The sequence below is a fragment of the Homarus americanus genome, unplaced genomic scaffold, assembly GCF_018991925.1.
Source record: "Homarus americanus isolate GMGI-L3 unplaced genomic scaffold, GMGI_Hamer_2.0 scaffold56333, whole genome shotgun sequence".
In the NCBI taxonomy this organism is placed as follows: domain Eukaryota; kingdom Metazoa; phylum Arthropoda; class Malacostraca; order Decapoda; family Nephropidae; genus Homarus; species Homarus americanus.
The window spans coordinates 11,324,755-11,347,343 of record NW_024734940.1 but is presented as its reverse complement, the minus strand read 5'-3'; the positions used below and the strand labels follow the sequence as shown (position 1 = coordinate 11,347,343).

Here is a 22,589-nt window from a genome sequence, read left to right as displayed (position 1 = left end):
GTGAATTCATGAAATCCCTAAAACTTGTAGTAAGTTATATATAATTACTGTTAGGTTACGTTAGATCATTACATATAACTTAATAACAGTTTTAGGGATAAGAACATAACATAAGAATGGAGGAAACTGCAGCGGGCCTATTGGCCCATACTGGGCAGTACTGTTTACACCCAACCCCTATTGCTCATATAAGCATCCAACCTATGTTTGAAGCTATTCAGCGTATTCGAGTTAATGATGATATTTGGTAACTTGTTCCACTCATCCACTACTCTGTTTCCAAACCAGTGTACAGTATTTTGCTATGAATTACTGTGTTTGTGTTTAACTTTTGATGGTCGGTTGCAATTAACTTACATTTGTTCTTTTCTTCCACAGGTGAGGATGGTGACCCAGTGTGTTAGTAGTGTTATGGTCACGGTGAGTACACGGTAGGAAGTGTGTGATGATGGTGAGTACACGATAACCGCACGGAGAAGGAGGGTAGGAGAGAGTGAGACAGGAGGGTATGGGAGAGAAGGTATCGTGGTTGTCCTGTGAGACTCCCATTGTCAGCCGTCTGACACACACACACACACACACAGTCTTCCCGCCGTGATAGTTGATGCATTAATGACCTGCTTTTCTTTACGAGTGACTTCAATGTGTTACGCTGGATCACCTGAAGATTAAGCCCCCGCCCAGATCATTACTGTATATTCAAGATTTAACCTAATCTTGTACTTTGATAATGTTTAGTGTTAGCGCAGTTATGATGGAGAAATCTTTGTACAATACCGTAAATTAATGATATTCGGAGTGGATTATGCAAGTGAGATGAGGAGGTAGTAAATAAACCTTTTAAACTTAATGCCGGGAGTGTGGTGGTGGACCGCGGACCACGGAACACCATAAAAGATTCTCACTATATATGGACCAGAGAGACCACACCAGATAAGATTATTATTCTCCCACACTTCTAATGATGAGAACTGACTGGTTCTTTATATCCATATAACCGTAGTGTGTACCAGGCCAGACAGAGGTGATGGGTATAAAGTACAGCAGCCTTTAAACCATACTCCTCACCTTCTTTGTCTAAGTTGTTAGATACATCACCTGAGTGTCTTAAAGAAGCGCGGTCAACCTGACTGAAATGGGAGTGGAGACCCCCCCCCCCAACCCCATTCCCTTCCCCCGTCGTCTGGGTGGTGAAGTAGCTGGGGTCAGGTGGCAGGTCCCTAAATCCAACTCCAATTAAACACACGGCGTGGTGCACAAAGACACCACAACTACACTCTCTTCTGAACTTGTATACTGTGGTGTGAGTCTGGCACAACATGGTTAATTCAATTATTTTTAGAACCAACTAAACCATAGTAAGGCAATAAACTTGCTGCAAAACATAACACCTTAGAGGTGGGTGGGGAGGCGTGGAGTACACCCGGGGTCCACCTCGTGAGCGTCCGCAGGTCCTGGTCGCCTCTCCTATATTAGGATATGACGCAGCACGTGTCCACAGGCAGTCTCCCACAGTGTTCATCCAGCAGTGTTGCACCAAGCCGCCCCCAGCAACCGCCGATGGTGTGAGACAGACTCACTGTCTACTCTCTGGCCTAATGGTTTCCAGGGGGAGTTTGTGGTGCTCGGTACTGTTCAGGAGGTAGTGAATCGCTCAGCATCTTGTGACGGCGTCTACCTCTTCAATTACGGCAAGACCTTGATTATTGGTTTGACGAAATATTCATTAATATGGCCAAGATGGTACAAGAGAAGCAGATGGCGGGTCAGTCTCCCCGCCCCTGGCCACGGTGCCGTATATGGTGTTAACTGCTCCACCACAACGAACAAAATTGTCGCAGCACTGGAATTGTGTATAGGTGGTGCCGTGACTTACATCATGAGCAGCTGTGATGCCCCGAGTACTGAGGCACATGGCGGCAGTGTTATAGACATATAAGAACATAAGAATGGAGGAAACTGCAGCGGGCCTAGTGGCCCATACTGGGCAGTCCCGTTTACACCCAACCCCCATTGCTCATATAAGCATCCAACCTATGTTTGAAGCTATTCAGCGTATTCGAGTTAATGATGATATTTGGCAACTTGTTCCACTCATCCACTACTCTGTTTCCAAACCAGTGTTTACCTATTTCGCGCCTAAATCTAAATTTGTCTAATTTAAAACCATTGTTACGAGTTTGCTCCTGGTTGGAAAGTTTGAGTACCTTTGTAATGTCCCCTTTGTTTAGCCCTGACTTCCATTTATACACCTCTATCAGGTCGCCCCTCGCTCTACGTCTCTCGAGGGAGTGCAAATTAAGATGCTTTAACCTGTCTCTATACTCAAGGTTCCTAATGCCCGGGATTAGTCTTGTCATTCTCCTCTGAATTCTTTCCAAGGATTCTATATCCATTCTGTAATACGGTGACCAGAACTGAACTGCGTAATCCAGGTGTGGTCTCACAAGTTTTAGGATGACCTCGCTAGTCTTGTAACTAACACTCCTTTGTATGAACCCAAGTACTTTATTAGCCTTGTTACGAGCAAAAACACATTGTTTACTTGGCTTAAGGTTCCTACTTATCATTACTCCTAAATCTCTCTCGCAGTCGGATTTCTCTATGGCATCGTTGTTCATCTGGTATCTGGTTTCCCTGTTTACATCTCCTATACTGAGTACTTTACATTTGTCCACGTTGAATTTCATCTGCCATTTTTCAGACCATTCGAAGAATTTGTTTAGATCTTCCTGTAGTTTTGCGGAGTCCTCGTCAGATTTAATAACACGTCCTATTTTAGTGTCATCAGCAAATTTACTTATGTCGCTGTCTATGCACTAGTGACGTTGCTCCAATGGGACTTAGTGCCATTAATGCTCACTCGCTGTTTCCTGTCCTGTAACCACGCCCTAATCCATTTAAGGATATTACTTTTGATGCCATGTGCTTCTACCTTTCTAATTAGTCTTTCGTGGGGGACTCTGTCGAAGGCTTTGCTAAAGTCGAGATATACCACATCATAATTGTGCCCCTCGTCCACCGATTCGAAAACTGATGAAAAGAATGTTAATAGATTAGTTAGACATGAACGCCCGCTTGTGAAGCCATGTTGGGAATCATTGATCAACTTGTCCTTCTCCAGGTGGTTTCGAATAGAGTTTGAAATGATTGATTCAAGTAATTTGCCTACTATTGATGTTAGGCTGATTGGGCGGTAGTTAGAGGATAGTGATCTATCCCCCTTCTTGAAAATCGGTATTACATTCGCTATCCTCCAGGATTCTGGTACTACACCTGTATTTAAGGACATGTTAAACAACTTTGCTAAGGGCATACTAAGCTCTTCCTTACATTCCTTTAATACTCTGGCAAATATCTCATCAGGACCAGGTGACTTATCAGGCTTTAGTTTATCTATTTGCTTACTAACATCGTTACTAGTCACTACTATCTCGCTAAGTTGTTTTCTTCAACATCTCTGAATAGAGTCGGTGCCTCGGGTATCATGTTTACATTTTCGGTGGTGAAAACTGTTGAAAAATATTTATTCAAATTATTGCTTATTTCTCCGTCGTTATCAGTGAGCTCGCCGGTATCTGACCGTATTGGTCCAATCTTTTCTCGTGTTTTAGTTTGATACATTTCTGCAATAGGCCGGTTGGCCTGTGCATGGCAGATTCTATCGAGAGTTACTCTCTATCATTCATGAATCTATCTAACCTCCTTTTAAAACTTTCCAGCGTTCCAGCACTTACTAAAAAGTTGCTAAGCTTGTTCCACTCCACCACCCTATTTGTGAACCAGTTCCTTCCTATCTCCCTCCTAAACCTAAACTTATCCAACTTAAATCCGTTGCTACGAGTCCAATCGTGCACGGATATTATGAGAACTTTATCTATATCTCCTTTATTGATTCCTTTCACCCACTTAATTACTTAATATGGAAGGGTTTTAAGTCCCGGAATCATTTTCGTCATTCTTCGCTGCACCGACTCTAGTGAATTGATATCCATTCTATAATAAGGGCACCAGAACTGAACCGCATAATCGAGGTGCGGCCTGACTAGCACAAGATATAGTTGCAATAAGACCTCTGCACTCTTATTACTTACACTTCTAGATATAAAACCTAATACTTTGTTTGCCTTATTTCGAACATTAACACACTGTTTTCTAGGCCGTAGGTCCGGGCTTACAAGTACCCCTAAGTCTCTTTCACAAGTCGACTTCTCTAGGTTGATGTTGTTAAGGCTGTATACATGACAGTATTTGTTCTTCCAATATTAAGTACGCTGCACTTGCTAGTGTTGAATTTCATTTGCCACTTTTCTGACCACTCCTGCAGTTTATTCAAATCCTCCTGTAGTGCATTTGCATCCTGCCCTGAATTAATCTGCCGCCCTATTTTGGTGTCATCCGCAAACTTGCTTTTGTCACTGCTAATCCCAGTATCTAGATCGTTTATGTAGATTACGAACAAGAGTGGGCCTAGTACTGACCCCTGGGGAACCCCACTGGTTACACAGCCCCACTCAGATTTAACACCTCGCCATCTCGCCACCCTCCTCCTGGTATCTCCTCCCCATCAACCTACACATCCTAGCCTAGCTGCACCCGGGACCACACACTCTCACTACACCTACACACCAAACCTCAACTGCCAAACAAAGCTCGCCAGCTATATATTTCCATGGCTTACATACACACCCAAGTATATCAGCACAGTTGTCCGCTACACACCCCTGTACACCCAGTTCTCCACGGTACACCCACATAGCTCTCCATTATACATCTGTGTACCTAAAGTGAGTGTACACAGTTCTTCACGGCTCACTTACACACACGGTGGGTGCCATTGCCACAACTTTCCTTCATCCTTCCTCCATCCATCCGGGTCAGCTCATCTTCGCACGCCCGGTTGACCTCTGTTACTCCCCCATCACCTTTCCCTCAATACTCTTTACCAACACTCGCCCTCCTCTCCACATCTCACCCCTTCACACACGTCATCACTACTACACGCCCTCTCATGGTCTTGTGCTATCTTGCGAACATTATTTTTGTCTTATAATATACTACGAAACAATCAGTTGTGTGTGGGGGGGGGGGTTGTTGTTGGGGTCAGATAGTGGTTCCCACGGTCCGGCCCGGTACGGCACACAGCGTGAGGCGACCACGACCCTGCAACAAGTGCAAGATGCTACGGGTACATGGATTCCCCCCCTGCCTCACGACCTGCTGCCCTCACCCTCGACACCATAATCACTACCTAGTGTTAATGTCCCCCATTATCACGGCACCGCCTTATTATCTATCATGTTTAACTACTACAAAACCTTTATTTCATTACAAAGATAAAGTGCGCGTAGTTTGTTGTGGGGTCGTCTTCCCCTGTCGGTGCAGCGAAGAATGACGAAAATGATTCCGGGACTTAGAAACCTTCCATATCAGGATAGGTTAAAGAAACTTATCTTGCATTCCCTAGAAAGACGAAGAGTGCGGGGAGATATGATAGAAGTATTTAAGTGGGTGAAAGGAATCAATAAAGGGGATATAGATAAAGTTCTTATAATATCCGAGCAGGATAGGACTCGGAGCAACGGATTTAAGTTGGATAAGTTTAGGTTTAGGAGAGAGATAGGAAGAAACTGGTTCACAAATAGTGGTGGACGAGTGGAACAAGCTTAGCAACTTTGTAGTAAGTGCTGGAACTCTGGAAAGTTTCAAAAGGAGGCTAGATAGATTCATGGATGATAGAGAGTGGTAGTAACTCTCGACAGGAGCTGCCATGCGCAGGCCAACCGGCCTATTGCAGACTCCTTATTTTCTTATGTACACTGTTGAGGCCCCGAGATCTCACCCGGTCCGCTCTACACTTGTCTTTGTTGGGCAGCACCAGGTGGGTGTTGCAACGTGAAGTAGTTCGGGGGCCTGGAGATGCGCCGCCAGGTCACGACTTTTTAATACGGTACGCCCATGGCATGCCACACACCATTTAACCTCTGACCTGTAGAAGGAAGACCCAGAGGCCCAGGTTCTTCTTCAGTGAGAGGCCTGGTGTGGTGTGCGGCTGCGGCACCCGGACACAGATCACGCCCAACCATACCATTCATTACCTCATCGTGAATATTAAACACGTAATTACCATTTTACTCCCAGACACTAACCCATTACCGGGATCTTTTTCAACACCTAAACATGTTCCTTATATGTTCATCTTTGTTTACTTGTTAGTTTTTAGATGCGTTAGATGCTTTAGTACGCCTCGATAGACGCATTGGTGTGTAGATAATAAGATGGGTTACCTCTCACTTTCTCCATCTGTTGGTAAGATGGAGGGAGGGGAGGTGGTGGTTCCCAGCCAGACTCGTGACGGTGTGGGAAACTGCAGGAGGTGTGCGGGAAAAAGACGGTAAACGTGGGAACTAAGGAGACAGGTGGGAAGGAGCACACCTTGAGAATTTTGTGCTAGCCGCCGTGTTTACCTAACTAACAATACTTTATGTTGAGTTTACAGCAGAATACTACAGGTTACGCCTCTCAGCAGGTATCGCCTTGTAAGTTACGTGTTTTGATTATAATTAAGACTTGAATTCAACTTCACTCTCAACAGAGACGGTAATTACAGTGGTCGTTCACCTGAGGAGTGAGTCATGCTACACATGTGCCAGGTGGATCGTGAAGCTCCCCGCCCACCTCCTCACCCACCTCGCCTCCACAATGCCTCACAAATATCAGGTTTGGCTTCACCCGCAACAAACCTCTCATGTATTACTGCACCCTCCCCAGGGCCTTACTGAAACACATGGGAGCGGAGTGCAGACGCTGTATGGCTTAATAACACAACACCAGGACTCATAATAAGACGGACATAACACACGAGGCCTGCAGTCAGTGCCTACTTAATGTAAGGTAATACAGTTGACGTTATACCTGTGGTGGATCCTGTGGCTCAGTGAAGTCAACTACTGTATAGGATAGCCTGCCCCCCTCTTATGGCGAGACACACACACACACACCTGGAGGGTATACAATCAGGTATAGAAGAACAAACAGGTGATGAGTCAGGAAAAAATTTCTCCGTACATAAGTTAATCTTGAAAAAATCAAATTAACAACCAAACTACCCTACAAATATCAGTACATATTAATGTATTAAATAACCTGTTAAGGTGTGTGTTGGGGGCAGACAAGTGTTGTGGTGAAGGGAAGTAGAAAAGAGGAAACGAAAAGTGCGTTAACGAGGTCCAGTTACCACCCGTTACTTGTGTTGGTCCCTCCCCCCCCCCCTTCCACCTTAAACATCCTCCACCACCGTCTCGACCTCCTCCACCACCTCTCTCGTATAACCAGTATTTTGGGTGGAGTAGATCCCAGGCCATGTGTGGGAGCGACCCTTGTCTCCACCACTAGCTACACTTACACCCACAACACCTCTGCCTTTATAAACCTTAATAACAAGATACACATCCTAGGTGCCAGTGTCTCAACCTTGACACACACACACACACACTAATTACGGGGTCTACTGATCCGTGTTGCCCCAGTTCTTACTCACCACAGGGTCTTGCACCACCACTGACCCCGACAAGTGCTCTTTCTGTGTCCAGGGGGGGTGTCACGTACTCGTATGTGTCACGTATGTTAACAGTCTTAGCTACTGTGAGCTGTGTTGTGAGGAGGAAGAATGGTCATACTTATCCTTCCTCCCCCCCTCTCCTCCTCCTCCTTGGATCTTGCTACAGTAGTGAGGGTAAAGGGGAGGTGAGAGGAAAGTGGAGGGGGGGGGGGTTGGCTCCTTTCTGTCAAGTGTGTGGAGACTGGAGATGTGATTGCTGTAGTGGAGAGTCGTCGTGGTGGTTGGTTGTTGTTGTTGGTTGTGGAGATGGTAGTAGAAGCTGATGTTAATAATATTGGTAGTATTAGTGACAGGTGTGTTGGATACATGTGACTGAACGTGTAATAATAAATAATAATTAACGGTTTATTGAAGAGCATGCAGCCGGAAGGCTGAAAATACACAGTTACATAATTGGGGAATGGGTCACTTGGTTTACAAACAATATACAAGTAACATAAGTGATACAAATATAATATATAATAACTAGATGGGGAGAAGCTCAAACTACAGGGCATTTCAACATGGTGACAGTGCAAAAGAGTAAGATTGACTGGGAGTGAATACACTGGTTGATTACAAGTGTGTGTGTTAAGGGAGGACCAGGGCAAGGGAGGGAGGGAGAGAAGGGGAGTAAAGCAGGAAAGGGGGATTGTTGCTTGCTGGTGATAAGGTCTGCAAGCAAGAGATATGTACCATGGTGAGGAGGACTACATGGGGGCTAGGTACCATGGTGAGGATTACGTGTGGCACAGGCTTAACTAATCAGCTTGTGTTGTGTGTAGAGGCACGTGCGGGGGGAAGGTGGAGGCGGTGGGGCGAGATCCGGCACACTCAAACAGAGCCCTTCAGTGTTCTGCCCCTCCTCCTCTCACTCTCTCACACACACACACACACACACACACACACAGATTAAACAGAAACTAAACATAATGTAAAAAGTAAAACAAATAATATAAAAATAAATTAAAAAATGTAAACAAGATGCAATAATTAAATACGATTCAGATATATCAAACAAATACAAAGGTGTGATCAAAGTTGCAACACGTGACCCATATACTGTATAGTGACCTGTGTGTGGGGGGGGGGTTGATGTAGTGCTAAATTTCGCTGCTGTTGCTGGACTCCGCCTATCCCGCCCACCCTCTCCCCTATCCTACCATGAATGAGTCTTTCAGTAGGTTATCATATCCTCGTGTCCTGTGGTCAATCACTCCCCGGACCTCGTGATAACCCCCCACACCACCACCTCCTCCCTCAACAGCATCCCCCTACACCACCCTCCCTCAACAGCTCCCCTGCACCACCACCACCCTCCCTCCCTCCCTCCCTCAACAACCCCCCACACCACCACCACCACCCTCTCCCTCAACAACCCCCCCACACCACCACCACCTTCCTCCTCAATAACAACCCTACACCCCCCTCAGTAACAACCCCCACACCCCCCCTCCCTACACCCCTTCCTCAGTAACAACCCCCACACCCTCCTCAATAACAACCTCCCCTACACCCCCCCCCCCTACACCCCCTTCCTCAGTAACAACCCCTACACCCCCTCCCCACAACAACCTCCCCTACACCCCCTTCCTCAGTAACAACCCCCTACACCCCCTCCCTCAATAACAACCTCCTCTACACCCCTTCTCAGTAACAACCCCCTACACCCCTTCCTCAGTAACAACCCCCCACACCCTCCCTCAACAACAACCTCCCTACACCCCCTCCCTCAATAACCCCCTACACCACCAATTCAGAACTCGAATCACCTGAACAATATATGAGAGATGAGGTTAGGTTAGGTTAGCGTTGGGGTGGTTAGTCTTGAGGTGAAATAAGCTGGGATGGAGATTCTTCAGGTGATCCCATAACTCTACGCCACCCAAGTCTCCAGTATGCTAGTTATCTCTGGAACATCCATTTGGGTCAGACCTCAACTGTTAGGCCTACTCGTTTTAACATTTTTACTGTGATTCAAATTATCAGTTGTAATTATTAATATATTTACTGTAGCCAAAATTGAAGGTGTGTGTGTGTGAGAGGTAACTTCGGTCCTCAGTCCTCTCCCCTCCACCAGCTTTTAACTACTCTCAGACACAAGGTAAACACTTCAACATGACCCTCTCGCCCCCTTCACCATTATATTATAAACTCGTAAAGGTCATTCTTCTTTGTCGCCTGTGAATGGCTGACGATGATAGACACCATTAAGCATCAGAGAGGCGTTATCGTCACTTCTTCTAGTTCAAATTGTGGCCTTAATTGTGTGATAGTGGGAGTGTGTGATACGTCCCTATGTCTGTTGCTGAGGCCCGAGTCCTGGTTAGTGTTTGAAACGCACCTCTCAACTTTTCCAGGGCACTCGAGAGGCCTCCATCATGGGTGGTGTTCGGTTACCTTCACACCGACTTGGTTTGTTCCTTTTGCTAGAGTAAAGTGACTCGCACTTTTTCATTGACTTGCTATTTATGAATCATCTTGTTTATTCCCAGCAGTATACACACAGATGCAGCTGCTCACGTTCTGTACCCGGCCACCTCTTAGTAAACAGCTAAAACTGTCTGTCTATCAAGAGCCATACGGGATATATAAGTCTTATTACAATTACTTCAATCAACAACACAAGAACACTTATCCTACCTCAGCCACATCTACCACCACTACCACAGCCACCAACACAGCCACCTCTACCACCACATCAACACAGCCACCTCTACCCCCCACTACTACCTCTACCCCCACCACCACTACCACAGCCACCTCTACCACCACACCAACACAGCCACCTCTACCCCCACCACAGTCACCTCCATCACCACAGCCACCTCTACCCCCACTACTACAGCCACCTCTACCACCACACCAACACAGCCACCTCTACCCCCACCACAGTCACCTCCATCACCACAGCCACCTCTACCCCCACTACTACAACCACCACTACTACAGCCACCTCTTCTACCACCACCACAGTAGGTATAAACAGCATCACAAGCAGCAGTAGTGTTGCCACGTCTGGTAAGGTAAGGTCGGAACACCGTGAGGAGGTAGTGGTAATAACAGAGGGCCAAGTATGGGGCACCCAGACGCCTCCTTATCGCCAACCTCGGTAGAAAAATAATCCAGCGGCCACACTCACACGCCGGGCGTTAAGTAGGCAGTTTATTTGTTTATGTGGGGGCGGGGTACTTATTCACTCATATCTATTGCTCTGGCAACCATCTTTTCATGGTCATCATATGGAAATCTTTCATAACGTGTAAATTACGGCACTGCCACCGTATACTATCCACTCGATGGCTCTAACTGTTGTTCTCGTCAAGATATTTTCCTTTGTATTGTGTAACATTTGAACACACTCAATTTTAAAAGATCACAGATGGAGGTGAGACGTACCGCCTCCTTCAACAGTGTTATCAGTCCGGATGTTGTACTTCGTGTTCGGTTATGTTATGATTGGGTGGCTGACGTGCAGGTGTTTCTTGGTACCTTAGGTGACGTCATGCACTGCACCTTTTAGTTAGTTTCACGTCTCGGGTGTGGTCTCCGCCTTCTCCAGCTACATACACCTTTAGCAAGTAAATAACATTCTTATAATAGTTTCTAAATCATCATTGTTTACAAAGTCATAAACAACAACAAACACTGCTTAGGGCCGACGGACACCGAGATAATTTAGTACAAGTGACTCTTAGGATACTCTTTCAGGGTGTTCAGAGGGTTGGCGACCACGGCCCACCCCTCACTTTGATTTCGTACTATCTGTGATCGAGTCATGTAGTAATAACGTAACTTAGTATCAATATGTTGCCATTCACCATTAAAGTTTATTAATTTATATAAAACAAACTAACGACTTTGACCAACAGTAAGGTTCATAAACAGGTAATTCCTGAAAGTGGAAATCCTTTGTTATTTTTTTATATCCAGTAAATCCTTTTATCAGATAAGATGGAAGTCATGTCGGGATCGGCTTAGGCCCGCCTAGTGTGTGTCACCAAGTGTTGCGGGTAATTGTTTTATCTTGTAGAGTTATACACAATACTAATGGCAGAGTAACACATAACAATTAAGGTCTGTCTGGTTGTTTACCTTGTTACAGACTTAAACACCTACAGTACACAGTTCCATCATCAGGGTATATTAAGTCCAGTTTTATGTTAGTGACCACTGGGATATAATCATTGCTAAGTCCCATACCCTCACTACACACTACCAAGACTCTCACCTCATGTTTCAACCCTCCTCCCCCCCTCCATATCCTCACCTACCATCTGTTTACTATCCTTCTTCCCTGTGTCTCCCGTCTCATTCCATATTTTTTTCCTATCCCTTTCCTCCTCTGCCCCCTCGCCTGGCCTCAACATCCGGCAGAGTCATTCACGGGTTATCTGGTTGTTGTGGTGCTCCAGGAAGGTGGCTCACTGAATCACTAAATTCTATCTTGCGTATAACCCACACCTTCAAGGACCAGCCAGCGACCACCTCCCTCACCACTTCATTAACCCCAAAAATGAACGCTCAATGCCCCAACACCCTACAGCTAATATTCGCGCCATAAGTGTAGCTACAGGCAGAAAGTAGATGGACGTTCACCTGACGTAGTTTCTATAATTATGTTACCTTAAAGGCGAGGGAAACGCCAGGCGCTGTTAATTGCTTGTCCGGACATTGTTTTTACCGTGCGGGCCTAAAGGTACTGTCATCAACTTTGCCATCATTACAGTCTTGTAGGTCGTAACATTGTAGTTAATCTTCAAGTAATACAAATATATACATAAGGGGCACGCCAAGAGCTCAAGGAATATCGGCAGGTTTCCCAGGTGAGGTGAATGGCGGCGGCCACCCGGGGACTGCCACCCACCCACTCGGTCGGTGCGGCGGGTCAGGGGGCACCGGCGGAAATACTGGAAGAGTTGCACCATGGATATCAACCCCCCCAGGAGTCAGGGTGGGTGACTTGCTCCCATCTGACACTGGTGCTCCACGCTGATACCCCCCCTCCCCCTCCATACTTCACTACTTATCCCCCTCCCTACCTGCCCAAGCCTTATACGGCCGCCTAGTGTTCACCCGTGGCACCTCTGTTTTATCATACACTGCAACAGTCTACTCCCTCCAGCACAAGTTAACTGTCGTTTACCTTGCCTTGAGAAAGCATGGGCGTGTTCCCTAATGTTTAACTGGGTGTGGGCGGGGAGGTGCGGGTCCTGGCGCCGTATAGCCGCTGCTCCAGATCCCTTCTTCCAGCTCTTCCACACTACGCCCCACATGACGCTCTCCTCCGTCACCGGCTGTGAACTCAACAATAAGAGCATAAGAAAATAAGGAGTCTGCAATAGGCCGGTTGGCCTGTGCATGGCAGCTCCTGTCGAGTTACGACCACTCTCTATCATCCATGAATCTATCTAGCCTCCTTTTAAAACTTTCCAGCGTTCCAGCACTTACTGCAAAGTTACTAAGCTTGTTCCACTCGTCCACCACCCTATTTGTGAACCAGTTCCTTCCTATCTCCCTCCCAAACCTAAACTTATCCAACTTAAATCCGTTGCTACGAGTCCTATCCTGCTCCGATATTATAAGAACTTTATCTGTATCGCCTTTATTGATTCCTTTCACCCACTTAAATATTTCTATCATATATCCCCGCACTCTTCGTCTTTCTAGGGAATGCAAGTTTAGTTTCTTTAACCTATCTTGGTATGGAAGGTTTCTAAGTCCCGGAATCATTTTCGTCATTCTTCGCTGCACCGACTCCAGTGAATTTATATCCATTCTATAATAAGGGCACCAGAACTGAACCGCATAATCGAGGGGCGGCCTGACTAGCGCAAGATATAGTTGCAATAAGACCTCTGCACTCTTATTACTTACACTTCTAGATATAAAACCCAATACTCTGTTTGCCTTATTTCGAACATTAACGCAATGTTTTCTAGGCCGTAGGTCCGGGCTTACAAGTACCCCTAGGTCTCTTTCACAAGTCGACCTTTCTAGGTTGATGTTGTTAAGGCTGTATACATTGACAGTATTTGTTCTTCCAATGTTAAGTACGCTGCACTTGCTGGTGTTGAATTTCATTTTCATTGCACATAACAATGATGTGTTATGTACCATGATAAGTGACTCCATTACTTCAGTACTCAAGTCCGTCACGCGTTGTGACAGCTTCAGTAACTTGCTTATAATAATGTCGACAGATTTCCACAACTTACAATTTGATAATGATTGTTATAACGGAGTACTGTATTAAGTATACGAGTTGGTAGACGTACTCGGGCACCAAGCACACGCCTCACACCCCCGGCCATTACAAAAAAAACTTGCCATTCAGCGGCACCGTTAGTGCGTTTCCTGCCTCAATTATTTCCACCCCGGGTCGCGACTGCCACCTGGGAGTAGAGTGGTAAATGTGTGGGTGAATCCGAATGAGCTTTAGCTTTAGAGCCTCTCGGGAGTGACACACTCGCTTGTATTATTAAACAACATCTTCCCTTGAAGAGGGTCGTCGTGTTTCAACCCGAGTTTTAAACTAAATGAGTCCTGAGGGACACCGCAGTACAGTACTTAACGGGGTGGTGTGGCGGTAAGATTAACTAATTCCAATATTATAAAGGAATGTTATTGGCATTAGTTAATTTTACCGCCACACCACCCCGTTAAGTACTGTACTGTACTGCGGTGTCCCTCAGGACTCAATTAGTTTAAAACTCGGGTTGAAACACAACATCCCTCTTCAAGGGAAGATGTTGTTTAATAATACGGGCATCAGACTCTTCATTGTTACAATGTGACTGGAAGTACTTTTTCACCCTACAATATTTCTCTGGTATACGCGAGTTACGATCAATCGGGCTCACTGTTTCCAGTCCACCAGTGTTAATCGAATATTTTATCAAATCTGGCTCAGAAACAATGTACGTGAAGATGAGCACAGTTCCCGGGCGTCACTATTACACTCGACAGCTCACATCACTGTAAATTTCCGGCACCTTCGTTTTCAGGGTTGATCTACACAAGCTTGGTTTGTATTCCCTATAGCTAAACGTCTCTAGCACCAGTCTTGTTGTTTGTGATAAGAGTAGTAAGTCGGGGGCATGACGCGTGGTACACCTGTGAGGAGGGGGGCAGGACGCGTGGCAGGTTTCCGGGAAGTCACTCATTGGGTCGTCTGCCCTCAGGGGTAAGGACCCGAGGGCCCATATCCCACCTCTCTGGACCAGTATGGTACAGACGTGAACCTTAATGTATTGTGCTAAGCTAGACTCTCACCTTCTGCTAAACCCCGGCAAGTACACCCAGGTCAGTGTTGCCACATATGACCTGACCACACCTTCCTACATCTCCAGGATATCGTAATGGTTCACCCCACCATGCTGGATCACCTCATATCAGCCCACCAATTTGTAAGTCACACCTGTATGTAAACGTGAACACAAATATTGTATTGTAGTAAAACAAGTGTAGATGTCTACTTTACGTTATTTTTGGTTGTACTCACAAGATGCACGTAGGAGTTGACATTAACTTGGAAAAACTTCCCACCTTGTAATGTGGATTCGACTTACAAAAAGTACCTTACCCCGTTGTATCACTCTACCCCACCTGGAATTTACCTCACCTTATTAGACCTAACCTCACCTTGTTGGACCTGACAAAACCTTTGAGGCAGGGATAACGCATTTATTTGGGTTCTGCCAACCTCCCTTACAATAAAAGTCGATTTTGTTGGGAGCAGGTTGACAAGCCATAATGCTGGAGTCGTCGTTGTTATTGCCTTCACTTTACTCGGTGAAATATCAGTCCAGCAAACTAGTTGTGTATTAATACAAACAGTTTAAGAGTGTGCGTCGCGTAGTGTTGTGGGCGGGCGTTGTGGTCAGTAGGGAGAACCTTGCGGGACACCAGCCCAACCAGTTGCAGTCAACTCCCAACTTCTTCATCTCCTACACTTCACTTCTACTCTCTTGTACAACACAGCATTGATTTAGTTCACAGGGAGGAACAATGGTACACCAGCCGTTGCTCTGTGTGACCAATTACTGAACTAGCACCTGCTAGGCGTGGGCAGGAAAACGGAAATAGCGGGGTGGTGTGGGCAGGTGGGTCCAGCCATCATCACCAGGTCGCCCCGATGCACACACTCGCCCACTCACTCACCTACACTCTCTGGCTGTCCAGTTAGTCGTGTCCCTCAGTGCTGGCAGGTGGAGGTGTGCTCCTTCTCCGCGGACTCTTCGCTTCCCTACACTTGTTTTGTAAATGACCATACAAGCTCGTTTACGTTTTAGCTCGTTGTTTACACAATGTTACTGAGTGATAGTGCAGAGACCCTCGTACCCATAATAGTGTGCACCTTGCAGGCTGTACTCACAAAGAGACCTGTTGCGGGAACTGTACAGCAAACATCATTGTGTGTTATTATAATGTTTGAGCTGAACGGAAACATACTTCGTAATATTTAGAACATCACCAGTTATTGTTGGTACGGACGTGGGTCAGTGTTGACGATTACTGAGCATCGCGCACCTACAGGGGTGTAGTGTATCCCGTCACGGCGGCTAGGAGAACAGCAGCCTGGATCATTACCCACATGTGTCAGGTCGTGTCGCTGCTCAGTGCTTTATTTGTGCATTAAAATAGAAAAACTTCAATAGTGTGGTTGTCGTGACGTGAAGGATTCTGTGGCAAAAGTCGTGCCTGTGACAATCTCTAGAGGTGATACATTTATATGAAATTTGGTGAACGATTTGGATCAATTGCGGTATAAATTCAGTAAAAATACAGTCACAGTGAAAACTAATGAAACTATATATTATAGAGTGAAAAGTGAATGGTGGTGGATAGCCAGAGGTGTGAGGCCGGTTATGGTGGCGAGTGTTAACCTGAAGGAGCTCCGGGCTACCTCCAGTACCAGCGCCTCGTGACTCACACAGCGAGGAGTTAATCAGTAAGGCTGTGTTGACCCAGCACAGCAAGGCCAGGACTGTGACCATCTCTGTAATTAGTGAGAACAAATGCACGACAACAACATCCTTAAATATACTGTGATCACGAGTGCTGCTACAGCTACCAAGTGAATGTAAACTGAAGACCTTGATTTTTTTAAAGCTGCTGCTGCGGCGGTGGTGGTGGTAACACTCATCGCCCACCACGCTGCTGTTGTCTCACTACTGCTTACCTGTCTCGCTCACACCTTGTGATCCACTCCACCGAACCTTAAAACAACATTTTACAATAAAATAATTAAGATAACAGTGTTGGAATTATTGCTGATGCAACAATCTCAGGCGGAGAAAGGGAGAATCTTGCAAGATACAGAAAAACTGCAAGTGAAAGGTACAAAGCCAGGAGGGAGTGGGGCGGGGAGGCGTGCGGCGGGGAGGCGTGCGGCGTGTGCCCCCCGTTGTGGTAGTGATGTGCAGGAGGGAGGGAAGGGGTTGTGGGGCGCCAAATTGAAAAGTGTTAAGTGATTGAGATATGCTTAACTACGGTATTTTTTAACAATTTTTTTTTACAGAACATATCAATACAAGCACAGTTCTTTGTTATGAATATATGCTAATATTGAACAAAATACAAGTCCTCAAAAAACAAAAACATAATGATCTATCAAGTGTACATAAACGGTAAATGTAACGAGGGCGAGGTAAAGTGATCCTTGGTGATGAGACAGTTTGGTCATGGCCACGGTCAAGGAACCATGAAAGTGTACGTACCAGCGATCACCCCCAGCAGCCACCAGGTGTTCCTCCCAACAACACCTTACTACCTCAGGATATGTAAGCCCAACCACACTCGACCGGCCGATATGAACATCCAGACATTTTCCTTACGACAAGCGCTGAAGGTAAGACTGTACCCCGCCACCCCTGCTACCCCCACATACTACACCTCTGCTACCACCACATACTACACCTCTGCTACCACCACATACTGCACCTCTGCTACCACCACCACCACATACTACACCTTCAATATCAAGTAAGATAAAAGAAACTAAACTTGCATTCCCTAGAACAGTGGTTCTCAACCTTGTTTGCCCCATGCACCCCTTTCACCATATGTCAGAATGTCATTCCCTCCTCCTTTCCAAGATTGTCTGCCTCAAAAAGTGCATTCCAAATAATATCCATATAATACTGAAAATCCTTTATTTTTTCCATATTAGTATCAGTCCCCCCTGAAAACCTGAGGGGGGAAATTCCCCCCTGGTTGAGAACCCCTGCCCTAGAAAGACGAAGAGTGCGGGGATATATGATAGAAGTATTTAAGTGGGTAAAAGGAATCAATAAAGGAGATATAAATAAAGTTCTTATCATATCCGAGCAGGATAGGACTCGTAGCAACGGATTTAAGTTGGATAAGTTTAGGTTTAGGAGGGAGATAGGAAAGAACTGGTTCACAAATAGAGTGGTGGACGAATGGAACAAGCTTAGCAACTTTGTAGTAAGTGCTGGAACACCGCTGGAAAGTTTTAAAAGGAGGCTAGATAGATTCATGAATGATAGAGAGTGGTAGTACTCTCGACAGGAGCTGCCATGCACAGGCCAACCGGCCTATTGCAGACTCCTTATGTTCTTATGTACACCCCTGCTACCCCCACATACTACACCTCTGCTCCCACCACATACTACAACCCTGCTACCCCCCACATTCTACACTCCTATCACCACATACTACACTCCTGCTACCCCCACATACTACACCTCTGCAACCCCACATACTACACCTCTGCTACTCCCACATACTACATCTTTGGTTTTTCCTACTACACCCCAGCTCTGTTCCCACATAATACACCCCAGCTCTGTTCCCACATAATACACCCCTCCTACTCCCATATACTACACCTCTGTAACCCCACATAGTACACCTCTGATACACGACATACTACACCCCTGCTATTCCCACACACTACACCTCTGCTAGCCCCTATATTACACTCCTGCTACCCTACATACTACACTCCTGCTACCCCACATACTACACTCCTGTTACCCCACATAGTACACCTCTGATACACCACATAGTACACCTCTGATACACCACATAGTACACCTCTGATACACCACATAGTACACCTCTGATACACCACATAGTACACCTCTGATACACCACATAGTACACCTCTGATACACCACATAGTACACCTCTGATACACCACATAGTACACCTCTGATACACCACATAGTACACCACATAGTACAGCTCTGATACACCACATACTACACCCTTGGTACCCCCACACTACACCCTTGGTACCCCCACACTACACCTCTGCTACTCCCACATACTACCCCCACCTACTTCATACCTGCAACCCCACGTACTACACCCGATACACTTTTGTTTTTACGTTATATCATGTTACCAACCCTGACCAGCAGGTCCTCCGTGGCTGGCTGGGAGGGACGCCTCTGCCCTCTGGAGTATTTCATCCCTTTTCTATTAATCTTGTTATCGTTAACCTCAGGTAATACAAGATGAAACTATTGTGTTCCCTGGCAGTGCCGGTTAATTTCCTGATTGATGTGCGATACACCGCCAGTCTCGCCCTATGTTTGGGGCTAATCTAGGCCTACTAGCCCAGCCGAGCCGGAGGTCCCCCCCTCTCTCTCTCTCTCTCTCTCTCTCTCTCTCTCTCCAAATTACTGGTGTTTGGTAGAGGGAGAGGGTCGGTCATTCTATTTGACTGGATGCGTTTTATTCTACACCATGACCATATAGGAGGATTTTAGTTATTGTACAAATAAACTGTTCATTATATACAAACAAATAAAAAATCAGTTGATAAAGGCCATGTTTGAAGTGTTGATGGACTAGATTAAATAACTCGACGATTACTCATAACATAACAGGTTCAGTTGTGTGTTAGGTCAGATGCTCTCGTACATAACAACAGTGTCATGCCCACGCGTTCTTTAACTGGAGACATATATTTCTCCCATCCAGAGGATTACTTGCAGCAGATAAAATAATTAGGTATCTTAATACAGCCCATGTCTCCACCCTGTATCATTACCTATATAGCCATAAGTGTGTTTATAATAATAATAACAAATAACCCAATCACCTGAAGAATCTCTATCCCAGCTTATTTCACCAAAAGATAACACTATTTGAGAGGTTGAGGTTAGTTACTGTGGAATAAGCTGGGGTGGAGTCTTCAAGTAATAAAAAAAGTATGTTGTTACTTTGCACTTAAAACAAAATGATCATAACTAGTGAAAATCTCTGAACTACTGTAGACACTGATATCTAGTAAAGTTGCACATGTGCACAGCGGCTCACACATACAGCCTGGCTCTTTTCTGGTGGACAGTACATAAGCAGCCTCATATAATCCTGTCACAGCCCTCACGAGTGTCTTAGAATGAGAGTAGAGGCTGGCCACCCTTCACCACCTCTTACTGTCACTATGACAGGCAATATCATATCGAACACGTCATTCACACAGCGATATTTACCTTGATCTCCATCTTGTGACTCAAGGCACGTTGTTACTTTTCCTCTATTATGACCAATTTCCCGGTACCTGTGTGTCATCCAGCCCGGCTAATGGTGTGTGGGTGGGTGGGTTTATGTGCGTGTGTGCACTGTGCAAGACAACTAGACAATGTCGCCTGTCACTCAGCAGCTGGTGTACACCCAAAGCCACAACTTAATGAGAGAAAGTCCGCTACAACAAATACGCGTGCAAGTGTGAGGCAGAGGAGTAACGTGGCTGTCACCGCCACCAACATTCTAGTTCTCTAGAGGTATACTGGTCGGGGTCCAGACAAAACCCCCTCAAGTAAAGTGCAAAGTAGGGGGGGGGGAACTATTTAGAGTAAAAAAAATAGGATAAAAGCCCCTATTTTTGTATCTACTAAAGCCATATAGACTTCATTCAAATAATACACTATACTGTACATACGAGAGCACTTTGGGTGGAGTGTGCGTGCAAGATTTTCTTGTAATCACACGCTGGCACCAACTCGGCTGAGGCCAACTCCAATACACTATTTCAAAACCATCTTGTGAAATCTTACCAAACTTATCCGCTACTGTATCTTGCTCTTGTGAGACCACACCTGGATTACGCAGTTCAGTTCTGGTCACCGTATTACAGAATGGATATAGAATCCTTGGAAAGAATTCAAAGGAGAATGACAAGACTAATCCCGGTCATTAGGAACCTTGTGTATAGAGACAGGTTAAAGCATCTTAATTTGCACTCCCTCGAGAGATGTAGAGCAAGGGGCGACCTGATAGAGGTGTATAAGTGGAAGGCAGGGCTAAACAAAGGGGACATTACAAAGGTACTTAAACTATCCAACCAGGAGCGAACTCGTAACAATGGTTTTAAATTAGACAAATTTAGATATAGGCGTGAAATAGGTAAACACTGGTTTGGAAACAGAGTAGTGGATGAATGGAACAAGTTACCAAATATCATCATTAACTCGAATACACTGAATAGCTTCAAACATAGGTTGGATGCTTATATGAGCAATAGGGGTTGGGTGTAAACAGTACTGCCCAGTATGGGCCAATAGGCCCGCTGCAGTTTCCTCCATTCTTATGTTCTTAAAAACGTCAATGGTTATACTCCTTAAAAATATATTACATTAGGAAACACAACTCATATTACTAGGGTATACTAAAGTAATCCTATCACTTGTGTTGGGTTTCGATATATTGTACATAATTCTTGCTTGTCAGCCATGCTGTAATACATAATTTTGAATTAATATTTACTTCAAATGTACATTCATTACTACTGACCGAGGTACTGCTGCTGCTGCATGTTTCAAGCGTCAGGTTGTGTGCGGTAGGGAGAAACCCTGGACAACCAAGGCCATGTATGAGGGGGGTGAGGGGCGAGGCGAGGGCAGGGGGTGGGTCAGACGCAGGAACCCTCGTCAACACAATAAACCGCGTCACTAGACTGGGCTACACTCAACACCTCACGACGCTACACACGCAAAATGGGTAAAATAGAGCTATATTGGATTACCATATTAAATGTTACCTTTATGAAGATTGCGTTTGGTCCCACGTAAAGATCCGTTCCGAAACTTCAGGAATTATTGTGGACTGAAGTTGGGGGACTGTTCTTATGTTTATCTTTCCTTGGTGAAAATATGCCCCAGTATATCTCTATTTCTCACTCCCTCCCTGAACTGTATATAGTGCTGACCAGGTTTAAGCCAATCTGTCTTTCACTCCATTTTCTTTGTACTGTACTTTCAGTTGCAAGAACATTGTGTGTTAAGTGAGAGCTTCACTAGTTGCTGCCACACAGGTGGAGGAGAAGTGTAGTTCCCTGTGTTTTTATTTAATTATTGGTGTGTATCAGGTGGACTAAGTGAGTCTGTTCTTCCGCAGGAACTGTTCTCTCAGCTGCAGTACAGCCATGAGTCTGCGTTGCCGCCAGACGCGCTGCGCCGCGCACTCGCCCAGACCTTCTACAACCAACAACGGTTCCAGCTGGGCTTCATGGACGATGCCGCTGAATGCTTTGAAAATATCTTACTACGAATCCATTTCCACGTGGCGAGTGGTGAGGCGGAGGACATGTGCAGCGCTCGCCATTGTATCCCCCATCAGAGGTTCGCCATGACACTGGTGGAACAAAGTGTGTGTGGGGACTGTGGAGCCACCTCAGAGCCCCTCCCCTTCACCCAGATGGTACACTATGTGTCGGCCTCTGCCCTCACTGCCCAGGCCCGGCAGATGAATGACCCCGGTGGTGGCCCTCAGACACAGCAGCAGCCACTAGATATGTTTGGCCAGCTCCTCAAGAAGGCAGGCGGGATGGGTGACATACGTGACTGTCCTGTAAGTATTCCTTTACCACTGTACTTATTGGTTATAAAACTATTGAATTATATGAAGTAAATAAGGATAATACACTAATAGCAGTAAATGACAATTATATCGATACCTGTTTACGAAAAACAAAATATTCAGACACTACTGTTTATGTTCATTCATTTCC

General features: G+C 45.6%; 1 protein-coding gene and 1 long non-coding RNA gene across 7 annotated transcripts in view; one reads left to right on the top strand and one right to left on the bottom strand.

Moving 5' to 3' along the window:
• Window positions 1–22,589, bottom strand: part of LOC121870650 — a 59,964-nt gene that overhangs the window by 4,835 nt on the left and 32,540 nt on the right. The window contains exon 3 of one of the 5 annotated variants that reach the window (XR_006089740.1): window positions 6,916–7,001. The exons of the other annotated variants lie outside the window; for them this stretch is intronic. This is a non-coding gene — a long non-coding RNA (uncharacterized LOC121870650). The remainder of the gene's footprint in view (window positions 1–6,915; window positions 7,002–22,589) is intronic. 5 annotated transcript variants of the gene reach the window in all.
• LOC121870649 overlaps window positions 1–22,589 on the top strand; it is a 49,911-nt gene that overhangs the window by 20,169 nt on the left and 7,153 nt on the right. The window contains exons 1-3 of one of the 2 annotated variants that reach the window (XM_042372523.1): window positions 15,425–15,861; window positions 17,124–17,453; window positions 21,977–22,429. In XM_042372523.1, the coding sequence (XP_042228457.1) occupies window positions 17,271–17,453; window positions 21,977–22,429 (636 nt within the window). In that variant the 5' untranslated portion in view covers window positions 15,425–15,861; window positions 17,124–17,270. Of the gene's footprint in view, window positions 1–15,424; window positions 15,862–17,123; window positions 17,454–21,976; window positions 22,430–22,589 lie in introns of those variants that run through there. The other variant, XM_042372525.1, reaches the window with a different exon arrangement.